Raw genomic sequence first — 13,437 nt, 5'->3', positions numbered from 1 at the left:
TTCAAATATATATTTAAGACAGTGGGATCCTATATATTTTATAAAAAAAAAAAAAAAAAAAAAGTGTCTAGTGTACCCCCCTAAAATATTTAAACTAGAAATTCATACTATTTCTTATATAGTTTTAGCGTATATATCTCTGCACTACTTTAAAAAAATCAGAATCTAGTGAATAATTAAGTTAGGAGAAAAATTCCGTACTGTTTTTCATATGGATATAGTATGTGTGACCCTAAAGTGATTTAACCCTATTAACTAGATATTTAGTATTCTCCAATTACAAGTGTATATATAAATCAGTGTAACCCTGAAGTGATTTATTTAAAGTAATAATAAATTTATTAGTTTGTAAGGAAAAAAAAATAAGTGAGAAAAAAAAAAAAATTGCCCTTAATTGCAATTCATTATAGACATATGTTCAAATATATTTATAGCAATTATGTCCCTTCAATTATAATAGCATTAATTTACAGCATTAATTACTTCCACTTGAATATACCTCAGTTTGTATATAACAATGACTAATATGTCGCCTATGATATGGCACTTATATTAAAAAAATATATTAATGAAACCCAAAAAAAAAAAATTTAAAAAATAAATAAAAAAAAACATTCTATTTGATATTTTTCAGCTTTAGCCATTCCTTCACTTCGTCCGGAGACGAAAATTGTTCTATTGAATTGTCAAAAAAAATTGCAATTTTTGCTAATGGGCGCCAACTGAATCTAATTTTGTTTCGCCATAATATAGTCGTGACAGTTGAGTATAGTTTTCTCTTCATTCTTGTATTGTATGAAATGTCTAGTAATGGGATTACACCCTTGAATTTGCCTTCGTATATACTCTTCTGTTTACTAGCTTTATAAATTTGTTGTTTAAAATAATAGGAGTGAAAGCAGACCAGTATGTCCCTCGGGACTTCCTTAGAAATTGATTTAGGTCTAGGGATCCTGAAGCAAGTGTCAATAATTTCCTCAAAATTTTTAAAGTTTACCCCCAAATATTGGAAGTATTCTTTCATTATTAAGGAGAGATCTTCCGGATGTTCTGTTTCTTTAATATTCCTGAAACGGAGATTCTTTTTATTGATTTTATCTTCTAGGTTGCCAATCTTGGATTCCATTAATTCCATTTGGTTTGTAGCAAAATGTTTGTATTCAAGTAATGTATTGACTTGCATTTGAAGGTCTTTAAATTTGTTTTCCATTTCTTTCATTTTAGTAACTACTATGTTCATTTCTTTTTTGAAGTCGCTTAAATTATTAGACATTTCTTTTTTTAATTCAGTCACCACGTCTTGTAAACTTAGAGTTAATAATTCTGGTGTAATTGATTCTTGAGATTTTGCACGGTCAGGGTCTGGGGAGAAGTGTTCATCTGTAAGATCAGAGGATGATTTATCTGTTGCTTCTTTTGAGCTTTGAGGCGAAAAAAAAGACAGTCTCTTGTCCAATTTTGTATCCTGTTTGCCACGTTTATGAAGTTTAGGGTCTTGCTTTCTTGAGGCCATTTTAATTCCCAGTAATAACTTCCTTATAGAATATCAGGCCAGTTTGTGTTTAAGTACAAGACTTCAATTAATGCTTTATGGAAATATACGTATTACCATTAAGCTTACACATCAGTGCCCTTTTCCGTCTCTTTTTTCCTTCTTTTATTTCTTTTCTTATCCTTCTTTACACTCTCCTCGCATAGGTTACCTTAGAGCATTCACTAAGAGCATTACTCTGTGTTGAAATATATGCAATATAAGTGTTCAAAAAAAAATAAATAAATAAATTCTACTTGCCGTCAGCAAGTCAGCAACTTTAGTCGTTCAAGCTTCGCGAGCTATCTCCGTTGCTCTATAGTTTTCCGTTGCCCCAGTCCCCTGCCGTGAGTGTTATAGGCGGGCAGTGTCAAATCCGCGGGATCCGCAGGATCAGCAGAACCGGCAAGGCCGGCGTCTACCCGCCATTACATCCGAGGCTCCAACCGCTCGTAGGATCCGCCTCCGGGAGCGTCAGCACGTCATCGCGTCAACACTCCTCCCAGACCGGCAGGATTATTATGTCCACTACCCGTTCCAGAACAACCATGGCAACATATAGCCATGGATTTTGTTACAGACCTACCTCCCTCCAAAGTCCACACGACAATTCTGGTTGTAGTCGATCTGCTCTCTCCAAACTTCCGTCTGCCAGTACCTTAGCCAAGATCTTCATGAAAGAGATCATACGTTCACACGGTGTACCTGTTATGGTCTAGCTGCTTTTCTGCTGCATTGCTGGAGGCTATACAGCCTGGCTGGGTTGCCATGGCTACACTCCTGTCACTCCTGTGACTCAGCCCATTGTCCAGCCCACAGCCAGCCCCTTTTGGCTATTTAAGCAGCTAAACTTCACTTCCTCCTTGCCCTTGTGTTGTTTCCGGCTGCAAGTGCTATTGCTGTGTTCCTGTGTTCCTGAATTCCTGTGTATGACCTGGCTTTCTCTGACGTCCATCCCGGCTCCTGATTCCTGGCTTGTTCCTGACTTCGCTGATCTCTGTATTCCTGACCCCGGCTTGTCTGAGTATCTGTCTTGGTTTCTGACCCCGGCTTGTCTTTTGGTATATGCTTTTGGATCACGATTTGGCTTTGTTCACTATTGTCATTACAATAAAGGTGATTGCATTTTACGTTTTGTGTCCGTCTGGTTCCTGGTCCCTAACATTACACAAGGGCCATGAACCCAGAAGGGGCAGGCAATCCACCAAATGTTTTTACCAGGCTGGACCAGGTAGACCAGCGCATGGACCAATTTGCGCTAGCTCTCCAGACCTTGTTGCTCCGTACTGCACATCTGGTTCTGCCAGCTCAGGTCCCCACGGCACAGGCTGCCTCTACACCTGCTGCTGCTTCCGCTCCGTCTGCCACTGGTGATTTTAATACTGCCAGAGGCTTGACAGGGTCTGCCCCGCTTCCCGAACGTTATGGGGGCGACCCTAATTTGTGCTGTGCAGAGGTTTCCTGAACCAGGTCAGTATCTATCTGGAGATGGTACCTCAGGCCTTTCCGTCTGACAGGAGTAAGGTGGGCTTCGTGATTTCTTTACTCTCAGACAGGGCATTGGCATGGGCGAATCCCCTTTGGGAGACACAGAAACCTTTAGTACACAATTACCCTGAGTTTGTTGCGTCTCTAAAACGGGTATTTGATGTACCGGCACGCTCTGCTTCGGCTGCCAAACGATTAATGTCCATTCGGCATGGTACAAGGACCGTTTCGGACTATGCTATTGAGTTTCGCACCCTGGCCGCTGAGGTTGGTTGGAATAATGAGGCTCTCGGATATACTTAAGGATGAGATTGCGGCCCGGGACCTTCCCAGTGATTTGGAGGAATTGGTCTCTTTTTGTATCCTTATTGACTCACGAATCCGTGAGAGACCATCCTTCCGGGAGCGCCTGCAGAGGCCTCCTATACGTTTAGCCCCAAGCTTTTCATCCCCACCCGTGCCTCCCTCTCCTCCCATGCCTCCTGGTCTCGACACTTCGGGCGTTGTGGAACCCATGCAGCTTGGATTTACTCGTCTCTCGGTTGAGGAGAGGGCCTTTAGGAGGAGGGAGGGTCTCTGTCTTTACTGTGGTAAAGCAGGGCACCTGCTGCGAACTTGCCCTACACGTCCGGGAAAACGCCTGCACCTAAGGCTCCAGAGGGGACAGTCCTTAGGTGGCGTCTTGGCGTCCCCAGATCTCCAGAAGGATAAACCTCTAGTCTCGGTGGGTCTCACTTGGGGCAAGATTTCCGTCATTTCAGAGGCACTCATTGACTCGGGAGCAGCGGGCCTTTTTATTGACAGCACCTTTGCTCAGAAGCACTCTATTCCGTTGCAGCTTCGGACTGCTCCGCTTGCCATCGAGGCGATAGATGGCAGACCGTTACAGCCCCCGCAGGTCACCCATGAAACCGCTCCTTTGTCTATGGCTGTCGGGGCTCTCCATCATGAAATTATTCAACTTCAGGTGATACACTCTCCTCATTATCCTGTGGTTTTAGGATATCCATGGTTGCGCAAACATAATCCCGTGTTTGATTGGGTAAGGGCCGAAGTCTTGGCATGGTCGCCTAATTGTTCTAAAACATGCCTAGGGAGAGTGGTGAAGGTGCTAACCACTTCTCCGGTCTCTTTGTTGCCTGAGGAGTATCAAGAGTTTCATGATGTTTTCGATAAGGGCCGGGCTGGTGAGCTCCCACCTCACCGCCCGTACGATTGTGCCATTGAGCTGCAACCTGGTGCCATACCCCCTCGAGGTCGAGTCTACCCATTATCTGTCGCAGAGAATAAGGCCATGGAGGAGTATGTTGCGGATGCGCTGACCCGGGGGTTCATCCGTAAATCCTCTTCTCCTGCTGGGGCCGGATTCTTTTTTGTGAAAAAGAAGAGCGGCGAACTGAGACCCTGTATAGATTACAGGGGGCTCAACCGTATCACAGTTAAAAATGCCTACCCGATTCCACTCATTACCGAGTTATTCGATCGCTTAAAAGGGTCCAAGGTATTTACAAAGCTCGACCTGCGAGGGGCGTATAACTTAGTAAGGATAAAGGAGGGCCACGAATGGAAAACCGCGTTTAACACCAGGAGCGGGCATTATGAATACCTAGTTATGCCCTTCGGTCTCTGCAATGCCCCCGCGGTTTTTCAGGAATTCATAAATGATGTCCTAAGGGACATGCTCCAACAATGTGTGGTGGTATACCTAGACGATATTTTGATCCATTCCACCTCCATAGAAAGCCACCATGCTGATGTAGCCCGAGTCCTACAGAGGTTACGAGAGAATAATCTCTTTTGCAAATTGGAGAAGTGCGAATTCCACCGCAAGCAGGTCACCTTTCTGGGGTACGTAATTTCAGAGGTCGGTTTTGCTATGGATCCTGAAAAACTCTCGTCTGTTCTCGAGTGGCCACGACCTGTAGGTCTACGCTCCCTTCAACGGTTCCTCGGCTTCGCTAACTATTATAGGAAATTCATTCGGAATTTTTCCTCTATTGTTAAGCCTTTTACGGACATGATCAAAAAAGATGGCAATGCCTCTCTTTGATCCCCAGGGGCCATCAAAGCTTTTGAGTCATTGAAGGCCGCTTTTGCCGCAGCTCCTGTTTTGGTACACCCAAAACCCGAACTTCCATTCATACTTGAGGTCGATGCGTCTGAGACAGGGGTAGGCGCCCTCCTGTCTCAACGTCCTACTCCTGAGAGCCAGTTGCACCCATGTGGCTACTTCTCCAAGAAGCTAGGTGCTGCGGAATGCAACTATGAAATTGGTGACCGTGAGTTGCTTGCGATAATACTGGCTCTCAAAGAATGGAGGCATTTGCTTGAGGGAACTTCTGTACCAATCCTAATTCTCATGGATCATAAAAATCTCACCTACCTGTCCGAGGCTAAACGCTTAACTCCGAGCCAGGCCCGTTGGGCATTATTTTTATCCCGTTTTAATTATGTGGTCTCGTACCTGCCGGGGACCAAAAATGTCCGGGCCGATGCTCTCTCTAGACAGTTCTCGAAAGCTAAAGAGGAGTGTCCTCCTAGTCCGATTATTCCCCCGGACCGAGTACTGGCTACCATACGTACCAGCATAACATCTCCCCTCGGGGACAGAATACGGGCCGCTCAGGTAGATGCACCTGCTGAAACCCCCTCAGGGCGATGTTTTGTACCTGTCAACCTGCGTACCAAGTTACTTTCCACCTATCATAATCCTAAATCAGCAGGTCATCCCGGGAGGAACCAACTTCTCTGGTCGGTTTCCCGTCTCTACTGGTGGCCAGGAATTAACAAAGATATTGTTGCCTTCGTAGCAGCCTGTCCAGTCGGCGCGCAGACGAAATCACCCCGTCACCTTCCAGTGGGCCTTCTCCAACCCATACCTACTGGTGAGAGGCCATGGTCTCACCTTGCCATGGATTTCATAGTCGACCTTCCGCTGTCTAACGGTAACACAGTTATCCTCATGGTTGTTGACCGGTTTTCTAAAATGATACACTGCATACCATTCAAAAAGCTCCCTTCCGCTAAGGAGTTGGCTACAGTTTTTATCAAGGAGATCTATCGGCTACATGGGGTTCCCAAAGTCATACTTTCTGACCGGGGTAGCCAGTTTGTCTCGAGATTTTGGAAGGCCTTCTGTGCGCAACTGGGTATCCAACTCTCCTTCTCCTCGGCCTACCACCCACAATCTAATGGAGCTGCGGAAAGGGCCAATCAGGGCTTGGAGCAATTCCTGCGGTGCTACATCTCGGACCACCAAAATAACTGGTCGGATCTGCTACCCTGGGCGGAATTTGCTCATAATAGTGCTGTCTCGGCCTCTACCCGGTTCTCCCCTTTCATGGTGAATTATGGGTATCAGCCCTCCATGATTCCTGATAATTTCACTTCCCAGGGGATTCCGGCACTGGAGGATCATCTCCAGCAGATCCGTTCCACATGGGTGCAGGTTCAGGAGGCACTTCAACGCTCACAACAGTGTCAGGAGCTCCAGGCTAATCGTAAACGCCTACCCGCGGCTTCCTATCAGGTCGGGGAGAGGGTCTGGTTATCCTCCAGAAATCTCCACCTCCGGGTGCCCTCCCAGAAACTGGCTCCCCGGTATGTGGGGCCTTTCCGTATCCTTCGACGGGGAAACCATGTGGCCTATGCCCTGGATCTTCCTTCTAACATGCACATCTACAATGTGTTCCATGTCTCTCTGTTGAAACCTCTGATCTGTAATCGTTTTACTACAGTCACTCCTCGCCCCCGTTCGGTGACTGTAGACAACCATGAGGAGTTCGAGCTCCGCTCCATAGTCGACTCTCGTTGGTTCCGTGGGAAGCTCCAGTATTTGGTCCATTGGAAGGGGTACGGTCCCGAGGAGAGATCTTGGGTTCCAGCCTCTCCATGCTCCATGCTCCCGCTCTCCTTCGTGGCTTTCACTCGCGTTTTCCCCTCAAACCCGGCCCTGCTCCGCGGGGAGGGGGTCGTTGAGGAGGAGGTACTGTTATGGTCTAGCTGCTTTTCTGCTGCATTGCTGGAGGCTATACAGCCTGGCTGGGTTGCCATGGCTACACTCCTGTCACTCCTGTGACTCAGCCCATTGTCCAGCCCACAGCCAGCCCCTTTTGGCTATTTAAGCAGCTAAACTTCACTTCCTCCTTGCCCTTGTGTTGTTTCCGGCTGCAAGTGCTATTGCTGTGTTCCTGTGTTCCTGAATTCCTGTGTATGACCTGGCTTTCTCTGACGTCCATCCCGGCTCCTGATTCCTGGCTTGTTCCTGACTTCGCTGATCTCTGTATTCCTGACCCCGGCTTGTCTGAGTATCTGTCTTGGTTCCTGACCCGGCTTGTCTTTTGGTATATGCTTTTGGATCACGATTTGGCTTTGTTCACTATTGTCATTATAATAAAGGTGATTGCATTTTACGTTTTGTGTCCGTCTGGTTCCTGGTCCCTAACAGTACCTCAAAGAATAATTTCCGATAGAGGATCTCAATTAATTTCCAGATTTTGGAGAGCCATGTGTAAACTCATGGGTATCGAACTGCATTTTAACTCTTCACACCACCCGCAATCCAATGGACTGGATGAAGCTGAAAGAGCTAACCAAGTACTGAAACAGTATCTTAGGATGTATGTCTCAGAAGACCAGTCAGATTGGTCGACATTGTTACATCTCGCTGAATGGTCTTACAATAGCTCAGTTCATGAATCTTTAAGGATGTCTCCATTCAAAGCAGTTCATGGATACGAACCTCAATTATGGCCTCAGGAAACCGGTTCCACAGGGGTTCCAGCGGCGGTAGCTCAATTTCGGGTTTTGCAAGATCATTGGGCAACACTTGCTGAACATTTAAAGCACACTAAAAGACTGCAAAAGAAGACAGCTGATAAATATCGGTCCAGAGGACCTATGCTTAATCCCGGAGACTCTGTGTGGCTCTCCACTAAATATCTGCATCTTCAGCAAGCCGTACAAAATTAAAGCAAGAATTAACGAAGTTACCTACTCCCTGGTTTTACCTAAAACTTTGCGCATCAATAACACATTTCATGTCTCATTGCTTAAACCAGTTGTGACCAATCAATTCTCTTCCTTGGTCTGTGTTCCCGAACCAGTAATGATACAAAATGAAGAGGAATATGAAGTACAGACTATCTTAGATTCTAGAAAGAAACGGGGGGCAATTGCAATATTTTATTAGATGGAAGGGATACGGTCCTGAGGAGAGTTCTTGGATTCCGGCCTCTGATGTTCATGCTCCTGCCAAGATTCGTTCCTTCCATTCCAGATTTCCACAGAAGCCTGCTCCTGATCGCCAGGATGGCTCTCGTAGAGGGGGGTACTGTTACCTCCTCCATCCCGTTGCCGTCGGCAGGGACGCCGAGACGCAGCCCGCACGGTCGGCTCCCTGCTCGTTCCGTTGCGGTGAGCTGCCGCCGGGTCCGTCCTCCTTCGAGACGCGGTTCCCCGGCGAGTTCAAGGGATCTTGACGGGGCGCGCGCGTCTAATGAATATTCATGTCACTCTTAAAGTGACATTTATCATTTTTCCTCCTCCCCCTAATTAGGAGGGTAGGAGGATCTGTATTGTTGGAGGGATATTTAAACCCTCATTTGGCACTACACCCTTGCCTGTGTTAGTGCCTTTTTGCCTACACTAGTGTTTGAATCCTGATTTATCTTTCCGGTATTGACTCCTGCTTGAACCTGACCTTCCTTGTTTTGCTGCCTGGCCTGACCTTTGCTTGTGACCCCGACTAGTCTATTGCCTGACCCCACGGATATTATTATTATTTTTTTATTTTTAAGTTCCTGAGTTTCACCCTTTACATTGCTCTCGGTGGTGAAGGGCCCGCAGATCCAGTGCCCTGGTGGCAGTACGTCCTCTCTCCACCAGGAGGCGCCGTTTCTGCATCGCGGATCCACAGCCCACCCCTCATTTTCGCTCTTGTGATGGAGCCCCTAGCCGAGAATAATAATAAATAAGAACTGACCCCACACATATCATCCTCAGATTGTAATTCATTTGCTTTTTACCTTGTTTGGTGAACTTTCCTATTACCTTTTTGTAGCTTATAGTAAGGGTTTTCACTATGAATGATAGATGCTACGTTACATGTTCGTGTTAGCTCATGTTACACTACCAGCCGTCCCCAGTCTTATTAGATTGGAGAACTTGGTCTCGGATCCGGTTCCCGGTACACTGGATCCACTATCAATTTGACGATTATTTCGTCTTTGTTTCTGGTTTTGTTTAGTTGTTTTTGGTATTTGTTTTCTTTTCCAGTGAGCGGTACTGATGTTCCTCCTAAGGGGTCTCTGCCAATATGCCTCAATGTCTCCTGATATAATACAATTTACCTCTCTTAACGTCAGAGGTCTTAACAAAACCCAGCAAAGATCCAAATTGTTATATGTCCTAAGGTCTATGAAGACCAAGATTGCTTTCATTCAAAAAACACATTTTCTGGCCTCAAAACTGTTGAAATTATCTGATAGATATTTTCACACAGTATACTATGCCAGCTCTCCTACTTCAAAAACTAAAGGGGTCACTAGTTTAATTCACAAAGATATCCCATTTCAGGAGCTTGAGGTTTGGCAAGACTCTAGGGGTAACCTACATTATCACTCTGAGAAAATTGCAAACAGTTTTAAGTCTTTCTATCAAGACTTGTATAATTTGCCCTCTACCTCCCTCTCAGATAACTCCTTTTTGGACTACGTAGATTCTTACTTGTCTAAGTATCTAAAAGTTAAGATCTCTGAAGATGATACGTCGATGTTAGATGCTCCCATCACTTTAATGGAACTAGAACAGGTTCTTAAGACACTTCCCCAGGGTAAATGTCCAGGTCAGACGGATTTACCTCGATATATTATAAGAAATTTCTCCCTATTCTTGGTCCTCAACTGCTTAAACTTTTTCACAACCTTTCCACTTCACCCTTCTTCGAATATAGCTGTCATAACTGTGGTTCCCAAACCGGACAGGGATAAGGAATGCTGTGGTAATTACCGACCAATTTCGCTTATTAACAGTGATTTAAAAATATTGGCAAAACTATTAGCACTATGACTCCATCCCTTGATCCCTTCCCTTATCCATCCTGACCAGGTGGGTTTTGTACCGGTTAGGGAGGATAGGGACAATACGACAAGACTTTTAAGTCTTATTGCGTATTCTCAACATCATAAGTACCCGGCTGTGTTGGTGTCTATGGACGCCGAAAAAGCCTTTGACAGGGTAGCCTGGCCCTTCCTGTTTAGGGTGTTGGACAGGGTTGGTCTTGGACTTCCTTGCTTTGATTAATTCTCTGTATTCCAGTCCATGGCCCAGGTCAGGGTCAATGGCGTTCTGTCAGGTCAGGTCACTCTAACGGTACAAGACAGGGCTGTCCCCTTTCCCCTTTATTGTTTATTTTATCCATGGAACCCTTGCGATACGTTCAAATTCTACTATTTCGGGACTGCAAATTGGGGACATTGAACACAAGGTTTCAGTTTACGCAGATGACATGCTGTGTTTTCTTCTTAATCCAGTTGAATCTATCTCTCAAATACTTAAGAATTTCAAGTTCTCTCAAATTATAAAATCAACCTTTAAAAGTCAGATATTTTGTGACTTAATATAGATAATTCACTCCAAAATCAGCTCACCAGTTCCTTCCCCTTTAAGTGGAAAACAGATAATATTAATACTTTATATTTTGCCTAATTCTTTTAGGCTTCTCAAATTGATTGAAAGAGACCTGAAGAGGTGGTCATTCCCGCACCTCTCTTGGTTCAGGAGAATGGGTATTTTCAAAATGGATATCCTCCCCAGATTGTTATTACCCATTCAGACCTATATTCCTGCCAAAGATTTTTTCAGAGCATGTCACAGGTTATTTACTAGCTATGTATGGGGGGGGGACCCCTAGACTTTCTTATTCTCATCTAACAAGACCAAAGTCTCAGGGGGGTATGGGGCTTCCTAACAGTGAACTCTACTGGACGGCTTCTCATCTTAGACGTATCGTAGAATGGTCCTTATTTACTGCTTAACAACGGGTACATGTTGAGGATTCTTTCTTTTGCCAATACATACCTTGGGTGAGCGAACAGATGAGAATTCCTCTGGTTCCGCACCATCCAACTATTGCTCCAACACTTAGGGTTCTCAAGAGAGTATTGAGTAGGGGGACTATCTTCTCACACCCTAGCCCTCTTGTGCCTATTTCGCAAAATCCTGCCTTTGCTCCAGGTTGGGGAGCCGCGCAGTTGAGCGCTTGGTTATACATATCATATGAAGTACCTCGTGATGGTTTCTAAGGGAATGGCACAGTCACGAGTTGAGGTGGTTCCATTGGAAGAAATTTCTCCTCTCCCCAAAGTTCAAGACCATTATGGGGATTGAGGTCCCGCTAACCTACTGAACAGGTAGACAGTATTGTTTCTGGGTAAACATTGTGACCATTTCCTTTACTGTAAATTTTGTCTGCTTTTCTTTAACTAATAAATTCAAAGAGTGAAGAAAATGTGAAAACAGTGTGGAAAAGAGATAGAAATTGATAAAAACTTTCCTTTCCTTTCCTTCTATTGTACCGAGTACACAGCTGCAACCCTTAACATTCTCTGGGTTTTGAGTATTACAAACACAATCCACTTGGGGGCGCTCATGTAAACCGGTTTTGAATTATATGTGAAACAAAAAAAGAAAAAATACTGATAGTGTAGAAATTAAGGCAAAATAACTCTTGGTGGATAAAATCCAATCTATGTACTCACAATGTGTGTATGTCAATCACGATCCAATCAAATCAAGCCTCGGAATGCCCAGAGACAAAATATGGCGAGTTACATATAAATAAAATTATGTAAATAAATACACACACGAAGTGAGAATAAAATATATTTTATTAAGGGGACCCACGAAGGTCGGTTTCTTCATTTATTTATTTAATAACATTCAACATACTTACCAGACCATATAAGCAATAAGAACATGCTAAAGCTAGATCACTCCATTATCCATATTCCCCCAGAGACACTTTTAATGAGAAAACATTTTTATTTCTATGTCACGCACGTACCGGCACGCAGGGTCGGCGCCGGCTTTCTCCCGGATCCCTGGTGCCGGCGTCGTCTCGGCGCCCCCAAGTGGATTCTCGAGCGCCCCCAAGTGGATTGTGTTTCTTTAACTAATGTCAGTCACACCGCTCATGGTTTGGTTTTAGTTTCCATTTTTGGTTTAATTTCTTTAATTTTTACCCAATCATCTGTTATCACATATACTCAGGCTAAATATTTACATCAATTGGCGGTAATTTGTGGGTCTCAGTGGCCCTTTTCTCTTACATATCCCATTTAATTGAATCACTTCGAATAGGAATCACCTGGCATTGTCTTGTCAATGTTTGTATGATCTTACTGATGTTTGTATTTTATTATACTTGATCTCAGTACCTCATTTTGTTTAATATACACTTCTTACATATGTCTCAATAATAACAGGTATGTAAAAAATGCCCAAACAATGTATGTGTAAGTGTATATGAATGTGGTTCATATTTCAATAAAACAGAATTGACTCGAAATGTACAAAGACTATCTGCTCACACCATAGGAGGCCCCTTCCATAGTCATTGTTTCCCTGCACCTTAAGTTAGTTAATTTTATAATTGTTCTGTTAATTCTTAATCTTGTGTGATGTAATTAAATTATGTACTGTGATTGATCCCTTTTGTTCTGTTTAAAACTTGGCTGCTTTCTTGAGGTTTCTGTGGATAAATATGCTATATTCTCTTCAATAAAATTCTTGCTGTACTCAATTCAAGATAGTTGTGTGTACTTATTGGGTACACATAGCAGGGTTCCAAAGTGTGCATGCTGACTGGTGCTGGAAGTGATTTGGGGGACAAAAGGAGGATACACCTGGGTGATCTCTGTGAGCCACTACAGCTCTCTTGGTGTTCACATAGACCTAATATAATTTTGCTCTAAAAAGCATAGTATCATGAGGGACCTCCTGTATCCACTGGTGGAGCATTTTCATCCTAGCTACTGCAAGGGGAAAATGTGTATTTTTAAGAAAAGCACCAGGGCATTTTATTAACAAGATTTAATTAACTGTTGATTTAATTTGCAACACAAAAATGCAGAGCCAGTCTTTTATGGGAGTTATCAACCATTGTTTTACAATTTTAATAATGTACACCTGAATTTTAAACTCCATTGGCACAGATCTGCTGTATGTCATAGATTTCTTTGGGGCAGTCCGCAGAAAGTATTATAGGGGACTGTTCTGTGATGACAACATCATCTTCAATACGGATTCCCAATCCTCTGAATTTTTCTGGTGCTGTATTGTCATTTTCCTGAATATAAATACCTTACAGTAAAGAAATTAAGATATATTAGAATTCACATTCAATATTTCATATCCAT

At 43.9% G+C, this 13,437-nt stretch overlaps 1 protein-coding gene across 2 annotated transcripts in view; it reads right to left on the bottom strand.

Annotated features, from left to right (window-relative positions):
* Positions 1-13,096: 13,096 nt before the first annotated feature.
* The window catches only part of XPNPEP3 (X-prolyl aminopeptidase 3), a 211,176-nt gene continuing 210,835 nt past the window's right edge, over positions 13,097-13,437 (bottom strand). For both annotated transcript variants that reach the window (XM_053468633.1, XM_053468632.1), the window contains exon 11: positions 13,097-13,381. In XM_053468633.1, the coding sequence (XP_053324608.1) occupies positions 13,215-13,381 (167 nt within the window). In that variant the 3' untranslated portion in view covers positions 13,097-13,214. The remainder of the gene's footprint in view (positions 13,382-13,437) is intronic.

This window comes from Spea bombifrons, chromosome 6 (assembly GCF_027358695.1).
Source record: "Spea bombifrons isolate aSpeBom1 chromosome 6, aSpeBom1.2.pri, whole genome shotgun sequence".
In the NCBI taxonomy this organism is placed as follows: domain Eukaryota; kingdom Metazoa; phylum Chordata; class Amphibia; order Anura; family Pelobatidae; genus Spea; species Spea bombifrons.
This window is presented reverse-complemented; position numbering and strand designations above follow the sequence as displayed.